At 41.4% G+C, this 18,626-nt stretch overlaps 2 protein-coding genes across 2 annotated transcripts in view; both read right to left on the reverse strand.

The window, feature by feature from the left end:
• Positions 1-3,721: 3,721 nt before the first annotated feature.
• On the reverse strand, positions 3,722-5,872 carry LOC131676474 (uncharacterized). The gene is made up of 3 exons (XM_058955538.1): positions 4,796-5,872; positions 4,571-4,738; positions 3,722-4,508 (listed from the first exon to the last, which is right to left on the reverse strand). The coding sequence occupies exons 1-3, from the start codon at positions 4,928-4,930 to the stop codon at positions 4,272-4,274; spliced, it is 540 nt and encodes a 179-aa protein (XP_058811521.1). The 5' UTR covers positions 4,931-5,872; the 3' UTR covers positions 3,722-4,271.
• Positions 5,873-8,837: 2,965 nt separating this feature from the next.
• The window catches only part of LOC131688482 (obg-like ATPase 1), a 54,389-nt gene continuing 44,600 nt past the window's right edge, over positions 8,838-18,626 (reverse strand). Inside the window, exon 6 of the mRNA XM_058972766.1 lies at positions 8,838-9,800. Coding sequence (XP_058828749.1) covers positions 9,147-9,800 — 654 coding nt within the window. The 3' untranslated portion in view covers positions 8,838-9,146. The remainder of the gene's footprint in view (positions 9,801-18,626) is intronic.

An 18,626-nucleotide genomic window follows, 5' to 3' on the forward strand; every position in this document is an offset into this window, starting at 1 on the left:
GGATTATGGGGATCCTCTTATATAATAGTGGCAAAAAGTAACTAATGTTTAATAATTTGTTTGAAGCGGTAAAATTTCTATTTTCGCTCTTCTTAATCTCTACCTTTCATTTGTTTCGTTTTCATATTTACTATCGCACACTGTCTCAATTCCTACAGTGCACTATCCTGCTAAATGTTTATTAAGGTTTCATCTATAAAATAAAAAATTTCGAGTGTAAGGTGTCAAAAATGGCATCCAAAATGGCGGCTTTCTCGGAACAATCAACTTCGGGTTTTGCTCGCCTAAAAGAAGACAACATTCTCGGGCGCTATAACCTACAAAATTGCATTAACGATTTTTACAGCCGGCCAAAGTGGTAAAATCATGCGAAAAAACGATACTTTATTTTCAAGTGTTTTGTTTGTATATCGAGTTTTTTCATGTTTTTTTTGAGTTGGGGCGCCTCTACGGAATTTAGTCTTCAAGATCGTTTTGGTTTGCTGCTTGTAGACGACGAATTGCGACCTGTCTCGTACCCGCAGATGAGGTCGGTTTTCAAAACACCTTTTCCTGGAGCCGCCATTTTGGACACCTTACATTTTTATTTTATAGATGAAACCTTAATAAACATTTTGCAGAATAGCGCAAATGATAAAGTCATTTACTTCTTCAAAAACAATTTAGGAACTTTTTGCACAATTATATAAGAGGACCCCCTTAAGCTACTGAAAGGTTGTTTTGCTAGTGTGGGATCCCGAATAAAATTTTACAACAGCATTAAATATTATAAATAATAACTATATACTGTTTCAGCATTGTTCGACGCACAGTTCTCGCAGCAGATTTCCAATAAAATTCATGTAACAATCAATTTTACTGTTCAGCAAAAAAACTGATATAGTAAATTCACATTAACCCATTCATGCCCATGTTGTTTGTGGACAACGTTTTTAAACAGCTATAACTTTTGATTGAGGCGAGATTTGCTCACAAAAATAAGTAAGGCTTATTAATGTGATTATCGCCTTTAATTTGAGTATTAACAGTAACCAGGATCAGCTCTAGAACTGAAGTTATTGTAATTAGTCTGATTGGATTCCGATGGAGCAGTGCTGCCAGGGACAGTTTGCGTTGACGACGGAAAATGATTTTTTTATATATCTTCGTTATGGTGCAATATTATTGAAAACTGATAAAACTTACCAATGTAGACTGTAATTGGCTACGTTTTCCACGTAATTGTACTATTGTAATTATTCTTGGAGAATTTTATTGAGCATTAGAAGGTAAAAATTGACCAGCTTCTAGCACTGACATGGAAGCACCTATTTTTATGAAAATAGGCTTTTCGTGTTTCTTGACCCCACCGTTTTCAAGGAAAAATAGTTTTGAACCCCTACATGCACTAGAAAAAAGTTGGGCATGAAAGGGTTAAATTATACTGTTTTCGAGAATAACATGTATGGAAAAAATGATTTTCTTAATGTTAAGATACATAACCATCCAAAGTCGATTTTACATCGAAATTTACTGTAGAAACGTTGAAATTTATTGTTTTTGTATTTCAGCATAACACTAGAATTTAGAGCACTCCAGTTAGTGTGGCCAAGACAAATTTGACTTTTCCAAACGAGCATAAATCTGACGTATTTGTATTGTGAATACGTCAAATTTCTTGTTCGTTTGGATACGTCATTACTGTACTGTCACAGTGAAAATCATGATTTTGTCGCTGTACAGTTGTATTCGGGATGTGACGTCACATCTTTTCCGAGCATTCACCAACACACTTAAACATGATCAATGCTCCCACCCATCAGGGTTTTAAATCGGGTTTCGAGTGAAAAGATAGCGCAAAGACGAAAAAATGGATGAAAAGCGTATCCAAATATTCCGATGCCATAACCTCAATCACTGAGAACCTCAATCAGCTAGTGATATAAGAAGGAGAGTGGGCAAAGCCTAAAGAATAAAAGAAAGTGTGCCTAGAAAAGAAATTAAAATGCGAGTGAAAGAGCCGCAATCTACCTAAAGAGTTCCAGCGAGATCGCAAAACGGGAAATCAGCTTAAGGAACTAAACAAGCGACAGCAAGTATCGCAAGTGAAGTCCAGAACATGACGTAGACGAGAAACACAGCATCCCCCAGCAATCGGATTTAACAGCATCTGACACAATGTACCTGAAATCAATAAAACTCGACAGACCGATACCAAAACATCCAGCTGTCATTTCTTTCAATCGGAGGCAAATTGCTGCTGAACCACATATTAGTCGAACAACCATAATGAGATTAATGTTGCTGCCAGCAGTAGCTTTTCTGTCGCTTTCTTTATTTCCATTTAATGTCTTTGTAAGTTGTGGCGTGATTATACAGCACCAGACGGAGCGACTAAAATGTTGGGACTGGTTGAATCTATAAGTCAAGTTGATTTTTTTTATTTTTTAAGCTTCTACCGAAACAAATTCCTGGTTACGGACCTGAATAGACAGCAGACATCTAACCACATACTGATGAAGAGGAAATAAAAGGATAGAAGCAAAAGAAAATACGCGAGAGAGATGACAGGAAAATTGTCGAATCAACATCCACGAGAACACAGCTTACACATACTAGGAGAGCTCCTATGAGTGTAAATATTTGACGAGCGGTCGTCATCGAAATCGAGCTTAAATATTGTCAATTACCAACTTTCGGGAAAACCGTTTCAATAAGGTCTCCAAAAACTGACATCTGCGGAGAAGCAAGCCTCGTTTATGCGAGCCGTGGTCGAGACGCCCTTAGAATATTGTCAATTGGCATTGACCTGTAGTTCCCTATCATCCAAATTGGCGCTAGTTAGACACTGAAATCTAAAAAATCGCACGTCTTGCGTGAACGCAAAACAACTGGCTAATACTACGTTCACACTATGAGTTAAAACGTGTTTCAACGCTATCTTGAGGACGTTTTTCTTGTTGCCAATTATTATAACATGTTTTAACTCTGTAGTGTGAACATAGTATAATACCGAACGATGTCTCGATAGCAAGCATAGAGGTTCTGTTTGTCGACGAGGAATGCGAACCGAAGTCTAAGAACCAAACATCTGGTACTACGCAAAATTCCCAAATGAGAAAAAATTTGGTTAAGACCAATTTTATGTGCATAAGGGTTGCACTAGCATTAAGTTGGTGTTAGTTACTGACGAAGAGAATTCAAAACACCTTACTTCATGCACAGAAAACAGACATATAAGCTGGAACAAACTTTCTCGAAAAACCTGTGTAAACATTTAAATGAAAATACGTTGAAAATCACCATCGCATACAGGTTTGCACGCGTGAGTCACCATGGTATCCAAGTTTGCACACAAATACCGTATAGCGATTGCAGGCCGTTCGAAGCGCCGGCCAGTGGCAAGTTGCTACTTGCCGTTATCATTTCAAAGCGACAGTTTTATTTCTTACACAAGTTGAAAACTTTACTTGTATGTCAGTTCTCAGTGCTTAATGTTAGGTCTTGTGTCCTTATGCACACAAATTTTGTCTTATCCAAAATTTTTCTCTTTTGAGAATTTTGCATATCTCAAACCTCAAAAAAATCCATAAAGTGAGAAAAGAGCAAAATGAAGTCTGTGAGATTTTTAGACGTGAGCAACACGTATCAGTCAGTGAACACCCTTGGAAATTGTAGTAAGATTTGAAGTCCCGGGAAAAATAGTCTCTTGGCTTTTCGAATATTAGAGGTACAGGTGAATGATACTTGAGACGGCAAATGAGAAGAGCCACAGATAATAGAGATTTGGGCTAACACGAAATATATTTAAAAAAATAATGTAATCCATCAAACTGGAACGCAGAAAATCAGTGTTTCACTATTGCCATCTACGCCACTGTGTGCTACACTTGTTTGACAACTACGGGTATGAACATACACATTTCGAGTCGAGCCTTAAAGTCTATTGTCATTGGTAGAACTAAAGTTTTCGAAAGGCTCGGATCTTTGCATTACTTCCATCTGCTGCGGATATTTCTAGGTGACTTCAACTCCTACGGTATGCCATGGGATTGTCTCGACGATAATAACCGATTGTAACATAAAATGGCTTACCCAAATCTGGAAATCAAGGCAATCTACAAATCTGATTCTACATAAATTTTATTACTGATTTCCCTTCCTCCTAAATATACTGGCGAAACTTCCTCCACCGCATTTTCCTTCTTCCTTTCACGTTCAGCGGGGTGCACTTTCTCTTCCTTTTCTCCTTCCTGAACGCTACCTTCTAGGCCAGATCAGCCATCTCTTCCTTACACTATCTTACTTGCACTGGTACTAATTATGCCCTCAGGTTTAGCACTACTTCGACGCGAGCAATCCCAGTCGCTCGACGTTGACCCCGTACGCTTCCGAATCGACAAGTTTTCTCCGTTGCGTTCAGGAATGTTATCCGCTCCCGAACAATAATCAACTTCCAAACAACAAATCAGCTTCCGAAACAAAGATTCGGTTTCCAGAATAAGAATCAGTTTCCAGTAAAAAAAGCCCTGAAAACAACGTTATTAGCAAATAGCAACCTTTGCTTGGATCGAGTTAGCTAGCAATTTACCTCTACTGAGGGCTCTTTTTGCAGCGTTACGACTCGCCTATCAGTTTGTTCGGTGCTCCCGTTTGCCAGTGGGTCACCTTCCCTGGAACCCTGAGTCGTTTCTTTCGTACACTTCCGTCGTTTAGCGCAAATTCTTTGGCTCCTTCGATGCAGATACTTTCTCTTCTTCTATACGAGAGACGTCAAAACAAGAGGAATATTGATCTCGCCCGCGTGTGTACACACCAGCCACAATCCGTGTTTTGTGCCGCACAAATGCCTCGCTTCCTTCGGGTAATGCGAGTTGTTCCGCTTGGTCCATACTCTGATCGAATCTGGGAAAGACGGTGGCGGTTTGGAACGCGGCGATGCATAGAGCATTTGATCCTAAAGAATCGTTCGTTCTCTGTGGAATCAAAAGGTTCATCCGATGCGACGGTCGGTTTTGAATTCGCGGGCGAAACACTCACGGCCCATGTTTCTTTCCGGGTGGCGGTCTTTTAGTCGACTAGTCGTGTCGATTCACTCCACGAAGAATGAAATTTTCAGTCTAAGCGGAAGGACGGTTGACAGTTGCTTTGATTGCAGCAAATTTGTTGCTCGGCACTGTGATCAAGCAAGTGTGTGACAAAACTTAACGAAGGGAGTGTTCAAATAATGCTTGTAATTGGCTCTCAAACGTGAAACTTTTTCGCTCGATGCGCCAACTGGATTTCATTTTCGGTGCTAGTCAAATGATGATGAAAACATTTTCTTGCATTGATGGTATAGGATGGTTGTTCTATTTTAATTGTTTTAAAATAAATATCACATAGTTTCACAAAAAGCTTGATTACAGGTGATAAGAAAACACTCGTTCTATCGTTTGACACCAAAACATTCAGTTGAACTCAATATTTTGTTACGAATTATTGAGATCCGGAATTATTTTTGTATTGTTGAGGTTAGGTTGGTTGTTTTAGGTATGGAAAATGTTTATCTAGAAATTGGACTTATCAGTGGATAACCTCGACTACCAACAACTACACTCTTTAATCCAGTGATTTTTGCCCACCTTCGTGTTTTCTATCGAAATTTCAATCTCTGAATTTCATTTTAGTATAAATTGAAACCGGAAGAACAAATGTGAGTGAAGTAACAAGAAATTTACAATCTGGATATTTTTCAGAGGTAGGAAACATATTTTCTTCACCAATATTACTTTTCATTAGAAGAAATAACGTTTAATTATAATATTGATTGAATTTAAAAAATTCAGAATTTACTTTCCAATGCGTTTTGACAGATGAAAATAAAAACATCATCATTGAACTTCCGTGCCCTCTGGCGGTCGACATCTAGCGTTAGATCACGAATACCCAGTGAGCAAATTTTCTGGCAGAGACCGCTCTGCTAGATTTCTTTAACCCGGTCAAACCATTCGGAATTGGATTCGGAATCCTGAATGGAGTCAGTATGGATTCCAAATCAAATGCAACAACCGATTCTGAAACCGATTGAGTCGGAATCGGTTGTTGCATTTGATTTGGAATCCATAATGACTCCATTAAGAAATCCGAACCGGTTCCGGAAAGAGTTTAACTGGGAAGTCTTGGTTTGGCAGCCCTGTCAGATTTCTGCGCGTATCCTGTCGGGTTAGTTGAGCTAGGGCAAACTCGGTTTCGCTCGCGTTTTCTTGCAAATTTTGACAGGAACAGAGCAAACCCTTGGCATAACTCGGACATAAACTGTGCAAAGATCCTGGCAATTCCTACCTGGTAGAATTTAGCACGAATTGAGCAAAACATCTGACAAAGATATGGCAGAAAGCGTGCAGAGATCTTGGTCGTACATTTCTGGCTCGATTCTGGATAAAAGTGAGCAGCATCGGTTGATGAAACCGCTTCTGTCAGAAACGGTTGTTGCATTTGAGCGAATTCGTTGCCAGAATTCTCGCACAAATCGCGCAAAATGCTCGCAGAAACTCTGCCAGCATCAATTTTGCTTTGCTAAATTTTTGCTAACTTTCTGCTTGCCACGCTGACCGCCCACTGAGACGCCCAAAAAATTGTTTCAAAATCGTTCAACATGGGTCCAACGATGGACGTTCGTTGAACGGTTATTTGGACGTTGTCCAAATTGGTCCAACGAACGTCCTTCATTGGACGATTTTGAAACCAACCGTTCTTACAGGGCGGGTAGATGCTAATGTTGACTGAACTAAATTCGCATGCTGAAACACAATCTTATCGTAACACGATTTACCCAACTACATGATCTATGCAATCACTTCAATATGACTATTTAAAAAAGGGCGCAATGATGAGAATTCTCACATCACCAGTGCACTCAAGCGCATTAGATTTGTCCTTGTGCTCAACCTCGCTACAATTAGATTGCATGTGGAAGGTTGGATTCTCGACACCGCGATTCAAGCTCAGACTCAGAATCGAGCATCCTGCGCGAACAACCGCGAATGGCCTCCTAACCCGTGGTGGGACAAAGAGGCTGCCCACTCTCCTCGATACTGTTTAACTTGTATACGGCGAGCCTTCGCTCTCTGATGATTAGGGGGTGTGATTTGGTACCGTTCGCAGACAACTTTGCTGTCATCAACAGAGCGGAATCGGTGAAAGAAGCGGCAACGTATCTGCACCCAAGCTGTGTGCCAAATTAGAACAAATAGAACCTGACTGACCACGTGTAAGTAGGACGATTCCCCACTGCTTAGGTTCTTGTTTGCCCGGCGAACCCTATTTGTCAGGGCGGCTTCCACCCGAATACCGGATTTTCGTATACAAACAAGGAGAGTAAACAAACAATTAAATTTTACCGTGTATTTTTCACTCCGACTCTCCAATGCTGCTGAGGTTGGAAGCCAATGCTGCTGGTGAAGAGAGGGCAGGCGGTTTCTTCCGCCAGGCTGGTACTCGATCGGTTTCCGTTGGCTGCTCAGGTTCCGATCCTTGTCTTTTAGCTAGGAAGGTCAGCTTGGCTTCTTTGTTGAAGCCTGCTTAGCGACGGTGGTGATAATTCACCGGATCGTCTACTCGCCGTGAACGACCCCGGAAGTTACCGCTGTGATCTTCCCAGGTGGAACAAGTGTCAGCCCTACTTCGTTCTCCTTGGCAATAAACTGTGGAGAAGAGCTTGGTTCGTTCAACTGATCCTCCACGGTGAGAACGGTCGGTGTTCGGTCGGTTGTAGATTTGCCGGGGTAACTTTACGATTAGCTAACCCCAACGGGTATTTTTGCCGTCGCACTCGCGCACTTCGCTACACTGACTATCGGGGCGGGAAGCTATCCCGAAAATCAGAATGCATTCTGGCGGACGTCTGTATGTTGCCGTGGTTCGTCACTTTCTGTTTGATCAAAATAAAAACGATGTAAAACCGCCTTATCTCATAACTAGCATCGCCCGTGCGCTGCATAACCACTAACAATTTAATATCAAAAGGAGAGCGGTCTAAACCCCCCGGTAGAACAGCAGAAGGCAAAGAGCTCTTCACATTTCCTTTCGATCATGTCCATAAGAGTCTGCCTAGTTCTAGTTTTCCGTTCTAAGTTTATAGCTAATTTGCTCTAGAATATCGATCCGTCTTTTAATTTCATTGCTTTCGTTTCTCTTAGTCTTCAATTTGCCGAAAATAGCCAGCAAAATCGATACAGTAGAACCTTGCGGCAATTAAAACAACGTCCCTATGACATTGATACATAAATATGAAACAAATTTTACTACACCTACCTAGACCATCAAAATCGTTCGCAAAAGCTAAAACAAACAAAACTTACAAGGAAAAGTGAGCGATCATAACGAACAGCGGTGAGCATTATGTTACATAAACAATACACTCTACGGAATGAGTATGCAAAGTAAGGTATATTTTCACCCAGTGCTAAATTTTTACCCTGACGGGTTACAATTTCACCTACACCGGGTGGAAAAAATTGGTAACACCTAACACCAGTGCAATAATAATGAATGATGAAGTAAGCAAATAAACATACAAAGAAAAACTAGCTGCGGTTTACTGGGTAGCTGCGGAGACTCCAATTTGGATCGCTTGGATTCGAGTTTAGCTGTCAAAAAGCAATCCAATCGAACAACTACATATATTTCACATGTGTCGTGCGAACTGTTTGGATTTTTTTTGTGTCAAACTTGTGCTAATTTGGGTACTAGTTTAGATACATCGTCTAACTAGACACCAAGATGGGGCTAGTTACTGACGAGATGAATTCGAAACACAAAAAATAAAACTTAATTTACATACACTAATTTCGAAGAAAACACAACTCCAGTAATCATAAACAGCTACACAAAACAAATAATTTATTAGCTTAGTTTTTTAAACATTTCACAATTATGTGTTTGTCTTGTTACAAATGGATATTGTTATTGTATGTCTTGTGTAACGGGCATTTTCAAAGTTCGATGAGTGTTTGAATGTGTTCCCATAGAAACTATCTGCTCGTCCTCCTCCAATCGATGAGTTATTCAAAAAATGCAACCCACTCTCTGTCTCTCCCTCACTGTAACTGCGGAAGAAACAACTGCGAGTAGAATATCATGTTCAGATAGAGAAACACAATGATGACCGTTGCAAACTGTTGATATCACTTTTTCTTGGCGGCATCCTTCAACCCGGCACCGGCGTTAAACTTGAAAAAGATGATATCACCATCCTCGACGACATAGTTCCGTCCCTGCTGTCGATACTTCCCAGCAGCTTTGGCAGCTGCCTCACTACCCTCCTCCTTAAAATCATTGTAGTGCATCACTTCAGCCATAATGAATCCCTTCTCAAAATCGGTATGAATACGACCCGCCGCCTGCGGAGCTTTCGTACCCTTCTGAATCGTCCAGGCTTTAACCTCATCCTGTCCGGCCGTGAAAAAGTACTCCAAATGTAATGCCTTGTATCCGGTTGTGATAATTCGTTCCAACATCGAGGTGCATTTGGTTTCTTCCTCGAACGACTTTCGCTCCGCATCCGTTTCCATCTCGGCCAGCTTATGCTCGAACAGTCCGGAGAATGGGATCAACGAGGCACACGGATCGTTCTTGTCGATCCACTCCTTAATTTTCGGAAGCCATTTGTTCTTCTTACGGATAAAGTCCTTCTCGGAGAGATTCGCCAGATAGATGTTCGGTTTGGAGGTCAGGAAGAGATACTTGTTCAGCACTTCGATGTCGTGAGCGCTCCAGTCCGCGAAACGAATGTGTTTCTTTTCGTCCACCAGCACTTCCTTCACTTTGACCAGGGTGTCCTATGGAATAGTAAAAAAATTAAGGAAAGCGTCATAATGTTATGAATTACGAGTTTATATGAAGAAATTTGTACCTATTTTTAAACTGTGTCCAGCCCCCCAAAAAAACGGTAGGTCAGAGATCACACCTCCAACTAGTTGAAGGAGTGATTAACGATCCATAGGATTGATTCAATTTAAAACTTTTATTTTCGTTTTTCCTCATCATCACAACCCACAGCTGCAGGTGGTAAGAAAGAAAGAAGTCGCCGAATAATAAATCACCGTCCAGATCGAACTCGGAAAGATATGGTCTATAGTGGCCCCAACCCCGAAGACGACGTCATGTTCGAACGCTCAGCATGAATGAATGGATGAATGAACCACGCGCTATTCGATTCAAAAACACGTCCCGATTGGTGTGAACGAAACACGGCTGGTGGTTGTTAACCACCGACTCATAGCTCATAATCAGCCTATTGTGCGGTTTTTTTTTGCGGCGGCGGCGGCGACGACCGTCGGTGCCACGATAGATCACCAAAGCACGCGTCACGCTGTAAATTGTAGGATACACATTCAACAGTGTCTACCAACGTACAAGCGATATACATAGGTAGGTATCCAATAACCCGATCCCCTCCCCCCCCGCCCAGCCGTATCGTATGATTAGACGAGGATGACTCTTGGGAACCGTCCAAGGTGGGTGGTCTAATTCAATAAACACCTCTAATCAAAAGTTGAATCGATACTGATTGAAACTCAATTTTCTATTAATTTTAATGGTGAAAGAAGGTGCAGTCTCATTTTCAATTTTCGAGACAATCACGACGATCTTTTGGCCTCCCTCCTTGCTGCGAGGTACTAGTAGGGAAAAAAACAGGCACAGGTCCGATGTAGGTGTGCTGTATCGAATAATAGAGGCGATATGTAGGTACCGTCTCGTCCCGCTGTGTCGCTGTCAACCATTATTGTTCTCACATGCATGATTAATGGGTGAAATATCCAGCTGATTCGGTGTGGGTTCGTATGTATGCACCTCTTGCTTCTAGTTGATGATTGAGATAGGGGTAAGGCATCGAATTGAATCATTTGGAATGGTTTCTTGTAATTCTAAGTGTGAATAAATCATATAAAGTTTTATAAACTAGAGAGGGAGTAAAGTTTATCACATTAATACATTGGTTTTACTGTAGGTAAATGCTGATAGGACCGAAGGATGCTTCCGGGATCCATTTAATGGTAATCAGCGGGACTACACTATGGCGTCCTTTGAGAGCAGTGGCGACGCGTTATCGCGAGTGCAGTGTTTTTTTTTCATACGTTTATTTGACACGGCATTTGCGAAAGCTTTTTACGCCAGTTTCTTTTTTTTACATAGCACGTTACAAAAATCCTTAAGACTAATTTTAACTATACTAGTACTTTGTCTAAAACTAACACTGAAATCACTTTATTGTTTGCTTTTTTCCTTACATTGTTGTATTTCATAATGATCTAGTATTTTCGGGTGCATTTATTTACTTTTTTTTCTGTTTTTGTCTAAATTTAAAAACTAAATATTCTAGGACACTTTAATTGGTGAATGATTAGCCTTGGATGAGAGTATGAGTAGATGAATTTAATTAAATTTTGACAGACGCTGGTTTTAGAAAATGATAGATAAGTTCCATGTATAGAGGATCGCGATACGCCAGGATGTCTCTAACAGGAACATGGATTGGTCTTCCTCGGACTTGTAAAGAATCTACTAATTGTGATCTGGCTTCACGATATTCAGTGCAGGACCAAACAACATGCTCAATGTCGTGGTAACCTTCTCCACAAGCACAATGATTACCCTCAGCGAGCCCAATACGACGGAGATGCGCATCTAAAGTATAATGATTGGACATGAGCCTAGACATCACACGGATGAAGTCCCGACTTACATCCAATCCTTTGAACCATGCCTTCGTTGATACTTTAGGGATAATTGAGTGTAGCCATCGTCCCATATCTCCATTGTCCCAAGATGTTTGCCAACTAGCAAGTGTCCTCTGTCGAGAAGCGCTATAAAATTCATTGTAAGCGATGGGTCTTTCATATATTTCACCATCTAGTGCACCAATCTTGGCTAAATTATCAGCTTTCTCATTGCCCGCAATAGAGCAATGGGCGGGGAGCCACACTAGGGTAAATTTATAACATTTTCTTGTCAGGTTACTCAGAGATTCTCGTATCTTCCCCAAACAGAATGGATCGTGATTATCAATCCTCTTTGAGCGTAGAGCTCCAATTGTGCTGAGACTATCAGTGAGGATAAAGTAATGGTTCGGGGGTAAAGTATTAATTATTTGAAAACTATAGTGAACTGCTGCTAGTTCCGCTATATAAACAGAGGCGGGTTCTGCAAGTTTGAGAGAAATTGAAAAATTATTGTTGAAAATACCGAAACCAGTGGCCTCACTGATTCGTGACCCATCAGTGTAAAACATTTTAAGGCAGTCTATGTGTTGATATTTACTTGTGAATATTTTAGGGATCTCCCGCGAGCGTAGATGATCCGGAATTCCACGAATCTCTGCTTGCATGGACGTGTCGAAGAATAAAGTGGATTCAGGAGTATCTAGTATATTGACGTATGTGGGAACATACCTAGCAGGCGTTATTTCTTGTGACATGTGATTGAAATACACTGTCATGAATCTGGTTTGGGGTTGGAGCTCAACAAGTCTTTCAAAATTTTCAATTACCAGTGGGTTCATAACCTCACATCGAATAAGTAAACGAGAGGAGAGATCCCAGAATCGGTCTTTTAAAGGAAGAACTCCCGCTAGTACTTCAAGACTCATCGTATGGGTCGACTGCATGCAACCTAGGGCAATTCGTAAACAACGATACTGTATCCGTTCCAGTTTAATAATGTGAGTGTTCGCAGCTGAACGGAAACAGAAGCACCCATATTCCATTACTGAAAGTATTGTTGTTTGATACAATCTTATCATGTCACTTGGATGAGAACCCCACCATGATCCAGTTATTGTTCGCAGAAAATTTATCCTTTGTTGGCATTTCGTTATTAGATATCTAATGTGGCCTCCCCATGTGCCTTTAGAATCGAACCAAATTCCAAGGTATTTAAAAGTCAGGACTTGGGCTATCGTTCTACCAACCAACTGGAGCTGAAGCTGAGCCGGATCACGCTTCCTTGAGAAAACGACCAACTCTGTTTTCTCCGTAGAGAAATCGATGCCCAGTTTTAAAGCCCAAATTGATAAATTATCCAAGCTATCTTGCAATGGTTGTTGTAAATTTATAGCTTTTGGTTCTGTGGCAGAAACCACCCCATCATCTGCAAGTTGTCTTAGAGTGCATGGGCTGACAATACAATTATCAATGTCATTCACGTAAAAATTATAGAGAAGGGGGCTTAGACAAGAGCCTTGTGGGAGGCCCATGTAACTTATTCTGAGTGTCGCCAAATCGCCATATGAAAAATGCATGTGCCTTTCTGACAATAAATTGTATAAATAATTATTTAATATCGGTGAAAGACCACATTGATGTAGCTTCTCCAAGAGAACATCAATGGAGACTGAGTCGAATGCTCCTTTTATGTCTAAGAACACAGACGCCATTTGTTCTTTTTTTGCGTAAGCGAGTTGGATTTCTGACGAAAGTAGCGCCAGGCAATCATTCGTTCCCTTTCCTCTCCGAAAACCAAACTGGGTATCTGATAGCAAGCCGTTCGCCTCAACCCGATTGTCGAGACGTCGTAGGATAATTTTTTCCAACAATTTCCTGATGCAGGATAGCATTGCAATCGGTCGATACGAGTTATGATCGGAGGCTGGTTTTCCCGGTTTTGGAATGGCGATAACTCTCACTTGTCTCCAGTCACGCGGGACAATATTCTGCTCAAGAAACTTGTTGAATAAATTCAACAAGCGTCTTTTTGCTAGGTCAGGCAGATTCTTCACCAAGTTGAATTTAATTCTGTCTAGTCCCGGAGCATTATTGTTGCATGAGAGGAGTGCAATTGAAAATTCCATCATTGTCAAAGGCGAATCTATGAAATCGTTACTTGTGGGAGCATCGCGAATGATTTTCTGCGCAGGAGCAGAATCTGGACAAATTTTCTTGGCAAAATTAAATATCCAACGATTCGAAAAATCTTCGCTTTCATTAGTCACGTTACGATTCCTCATTCTTCTGGCTGTGTTCCAAAGAGTACTCATTGATGTTTCTCTTGACAAGCCATCAACGAAGCGTCTCCAATAACTAGACTTTTTGGCACGACGGAGACTGTCAAATTTGTTTTGCAAAATGAAATAATTTTCAAAGTTCTCACGTATACCCCCTTTCTGTTTCATTTCTTTGTAGGCAACTTGTTTAGCTTCATATGCATCAGAGCACTCTTTGTCCCACCAAGGATTAGGGGGCCGTCTATTTATTGTCATTCCAGGATTGCATTTCGTTTGGGCTTGTTCTGCTGCTTCAATAATTAAACCCGCTAGGAATTCATATTCTTCGGTAGGGGGTAGCTCTTCTGTCGAAGCAAGAGAAGTGGAAATTAATGTTTCGTATGTTTTCCAATCAATATTTCGTGTTAAGTCATAAGGAACATTGATTGAATTCGTAAGGCCTAATTCACTGTTAATTGAAACAACGATTGGCAAATGATCGCTACCGTGAGGATCAGGTACAACCTTCCACGTGCAATCTAACCGAAGTGATGTCGAGCACAGAGATAGATCTAATGCACTTGGACGTGCAGGAGGTCTGGGGATGCGTGTTGTTTCGCCAGTATTTAAAACTGTCATATTAAATTCGTCACAAACATTGTATATCAAAGAGGATCGATTATCATTGTAGAGGGAACCCCACAATACTCCGTGCGAGTTGAAGTCTCCCAGTATCAGACGCGGAGCAGCCATGGATTCCACTACCTCAAAAATTTGACGTTGTCCAATTTGAACTTTGGGAGGTATATATATAGAAGCGATAGACATGTCTTTGCCTTTAATGTTCGTTTGGACAGCTACAGCCTCAATGCCCGCAAACAAGGGGATGTTAATTCTATAGAAAGAATAGCACTTTTTAATTCCTAGAAGCACTCCTCCATACGGGGTGTCTCGGTCTAGGCGAATAATGTTGAAATCATTCAAGTTGAAATTAATGTTTGAGGTAAGCCATGTTTCACATAGAGCAAAAGCATCGCATTTTAAATTATGCAGTAAAATTTTTAAGGAATCAATTTTAGGTATGATACTTCTGCAATTCCACTGAAAAACAGTGATGGAATCTTTCATTGGAGGAGGTGAATTACCCATTGAAAGATACAATCGCTGCAAGGATGGGCCATTGGGCAATCAGCTGCTCTAAAAATGTTCTAATTGTTGGGAGGAAAGCTGAAAGTATACTCTTTAGTGGTTCAGAAATATTGAATGCTTTAAAAATCCAATCAACAATTTCAGAAAATTTCAATAATCCTACCCCCGGCTGAGGCTCAGAGGAAGACGAAATTTTATTATTTCCAGTAATGGTGTTCTGTTTGGATTGTACGTTCCCAAAACCGGGCGGAATTGATTTCGGTTTTGAATCGGAATTTTTCGGTTTTGGGCGCAGTTTATCTATTGGTGGAGAAATTTTAAGGCCCTTACTTGGCAGCTTGGGAAAAGAAGACTGTTTTCTTTTTCTGGAATTTCCGGGTAAAACAAATGATGTACCTTCGCACGCTCCGTCGGAGTCAGACTGTTCCGAAAATAGAGATGTGTAAGTGTTTTCTAAGAAGATGGGTTTAGGGGTAGCATTTTTCAACATTTCTGCATAGGAGCGCTTAGACCTCTCCTTCAAGGATCGTTTAATTTTATCCCCGCGCAATTTATAAATGGGGCATGCAGGGAGCTCATGCGAGTTTTCTCCGCACATTAAACATTTTGCTGAATTTTCATTGCATGTATCCTCTTGATGAGAGCCCCCACATTTGCCACACCGTACCTTATTGGAACAGTAAGTGGTTGTGTGGCCAAGCTGTTTACAATTAAGGCAATTCATTACACGAGGGATAAAAAGGCGAACAGGGAGACGAATCTTATCGATAATGACATAGTTGGGTAGCGCAGACCCAGCGAAAGTCACTCGAAACGAGTCAGACAGTCGATAAACTTTTTTATCTCCTTCGTGTGATACTGAATGCAATTGCTTGCATTCAAGTATCTTTACGTCTTTAAGTATGGTGTCTTTGAAACGACCAACCCCATGCTTAATTATGTCATCAACAATCAAACTCGATTCTGTGATGACCCCATCAATTTCTATTTCCTTTGAAGGAATATACGCTCTATACTCACGCGTAAAAAGCTCGCAAGAAGCAATTGCATTGGCTTGTTTGAGACTACCAACGACAATGCGTATTTTATCTTTATTAACTTTAACGATCTCTTTTACATCCGAGAATCGCGAAGTCAAATCTTTCGAAATTTGAATGATATTTAGCGCCTTTACTTTACGCCTAATAAACACAATCCATGGTCCCGTTGACGACTCTGGGTAAATTTTAATTCTACTCGGGTTTACATTTTCAACAGGCTTAGGGGGAGGGTCTGTTACTCGTTCTCTCATCTCTTCATCCATTTTACCTAGCAAGAAAAACTATCACAAAAAGGAATGAAAAATATACCTGTTATACCGGTAGAACACACCTCATGTGTTACGTTATAAACTCGGTGCCCGTTGTTTGACAATGTGACACTTGCTGTCCTACTTCGTCGCGTTGCTTCTTCAGTAGAGAAATAGGCCTACCTGCAACACTTCAAAACTCTCTCCGGTTAAGCTTCTCGTCGGTATCACCACCACCAGCGCGCTCTCTCCGTTTCCACCACCGCGGTAGACAAATGTGGCTACCTGTGGCTTGCTGCGAAAATCCCACTGTCGATGCGGCACTTTTCGGTGCCACTTGTTTTCCCTATTCGTCGTACCACTTCTGCGGTAGACAAATAGAGCAAATGGGTCTACCTGTGACGCTTCCCCTCTCGTCGATTAGAATTGCTCGACGACACCAATACAAAATATTTTTCTGTGTGTGCCACCGTGGTAGGCAAATTCGTCTACCCGCGGTTTGCTGTCAAAACACCACTTGTCGAGGATGCCGTTGACCACGCCTCCGACGTATCAACTGTCGACTCACACTTAACAAACTGGTCTCTCTCTCCCACAAAAACGCATACAGCGTCTCACACTCCGTCACTCTCTCCAGAACAAAACCTTCCACCTGGAGGCACAACCGTCTCGGACGGTTGCAAAAACTGTTATGATCATGATGTTTTGGATAATCTTCATTGACTTGCGCAGTTTCTTGGATGCTACGAACAGAATAGAAGCGCAGTAATTAAAGTGAGGAGCTATAATGGCTTTTTGACGTAAACAGACGTACTGAACTTGTGAATTTTCCGTTTTTCAGTGTTTCTATTTATGTAATTTACTGATTTACGTAGGAGTTGAAGATCGTTGCTCCCCGAATTAGTCTCCCGAATGGTGTTGTGGAAGTTTAGGAAAATAATGCGAGAAATTGTTGTTTTCTATAGTAACTGCAACCTGTAATACCCCACAAAAATTTTCCGCGATCGGTTCGCCATCTGCAGGGGTTTAACGGAGTGTTTCCCACTTTTCAAAAGTATTTTTGAGTACAACAATTCGATTCCGCTTCTTTCCACGTGGACAGGAAAATGTTCTGGCAACGCTGTTTTCTCAGATCTCTCAAGCAGCATTGAGATTAATTTTCTGGCTAATTCTGGTTCTGTAGCTGTAGATCTGCACACTCCAAAGCTAAGTCACGAAAATAATGCAAAACATTGCGCCGCTGCTTTCGCCGCTGTCTTCGGTACTAGAGCCATTCAGCGGGAAATCAGAACGGCTGCTGATGAGCGTGAGTCGTCTCGACCCGAGCCATACACTCAAAGCAATTTTGTTGGTCAAGAATGATGCCGATCTCACGAAACTCAACTTCGTTTCTTTTCTAGAAAACTAGAGTATGTTGCACTCAAAGCGTCTACTTGGTCGACTGAAGTACTGGTTCGTGACCAGCAAAAGCAGGATAGTCGTCAATAGCCGCTGCCGTTTGTATTATAGAAGCCCCCGGCCACAGTCTAGCCACTGCTGCCAACGTTCGCCAGTCATCCCGGTCCTGCGTGCGGGAGTGGAGAAAGGGTCCTTCAAACTTTCTACTGTGGCAACAGAAACAGTATCATTCTATTTTGAATCAATCAAGCGCTGATTCCTTTTCACAGCTAATTGCTTCGGATCAGTAGCAGATGCCATATGAGAGGCATCTGTTCAAGCTGCATTGCATACATCCCACGGAATCTCGTCTCTCCATTCACAGGGACGCCAAATTGTCACCTGTCGTGAGGAAGCCTTTAGTCCCCACAGTCACAGTCATCAAACAGTCGTCCCGATCTTGTCGTGGAGTTGTGACAAGGTGTCTTTCGCAAACCTAGCACAGGCAGGTACAATGCATTTGTAAGCTCTTCCTTGCCTCCAAACTCTTCGATATCCAATCGTGGTCATCGACGGGACAAGCTGTTACTAGACTATGAAAATGTTGATGGTACACAACCGTAGAGCATTATCACCTTGCAGTCTCCGATAAAGGTGTGTTCATCGAAACGTGGTTGAACAATGAAAAGCTTTCCAGTTAGGTGTTCGATACTGGATACGAGGTTTTTCGTTCAGACTGGAGCTCTAGCAATAGCCGAAAATCCACTAGAGTTCGGCGACTATAAGTTGTACTTGTGTGTGTGTAACCATCACCTTGACCATTGTTTTGTCAGCGATGCAGTATCTGCTATATAAGTGGTAAAACCAGTA

This window comes from Topomyia yanbarensis, chromosome 1 (assembly GCF_030247195.1).
Source record: "Topomyia yanbarensis strain Yona2022 chromosome 1, ASM3024719v1, whole genome shotgun sequence".
In the NCBI taxonomy this organism is placed as follows: Eukaryota; Metazoa; Arthropoda; class Insecta; order Diptera; family Culicidae; genus Topomyia; species Topomyia yanbarensis.

What these genes read in the sequence shown, in the direction of transcription:
- LOC131676474 (XM_058955538.1), bottom strand. Translation starts at nt 4,930, where the DNA reads ATGCTCTATGCATCGCCGCGTTCCAAACCGCCACCGTCTTTCCCAGAT. An exon ending in CAAAACACGGATTGTGGCTG is followed by an intron (nt 4,739 to 4,795) that starts GTGTGTACACAC and finishes TCTCTCGTATAG; the next exon opens with AAGAAGAGAAAGTATCTGCA. An exon ending in AAAAAGAGCCCTCAGTAGAG is followed by an intron (nt 4,509 to 4,570) that starts GTAAATTGCTAG and finishes CGTTGTTTTCAG; the next exon opens with GGCTTTTTTTACTGGAAACT.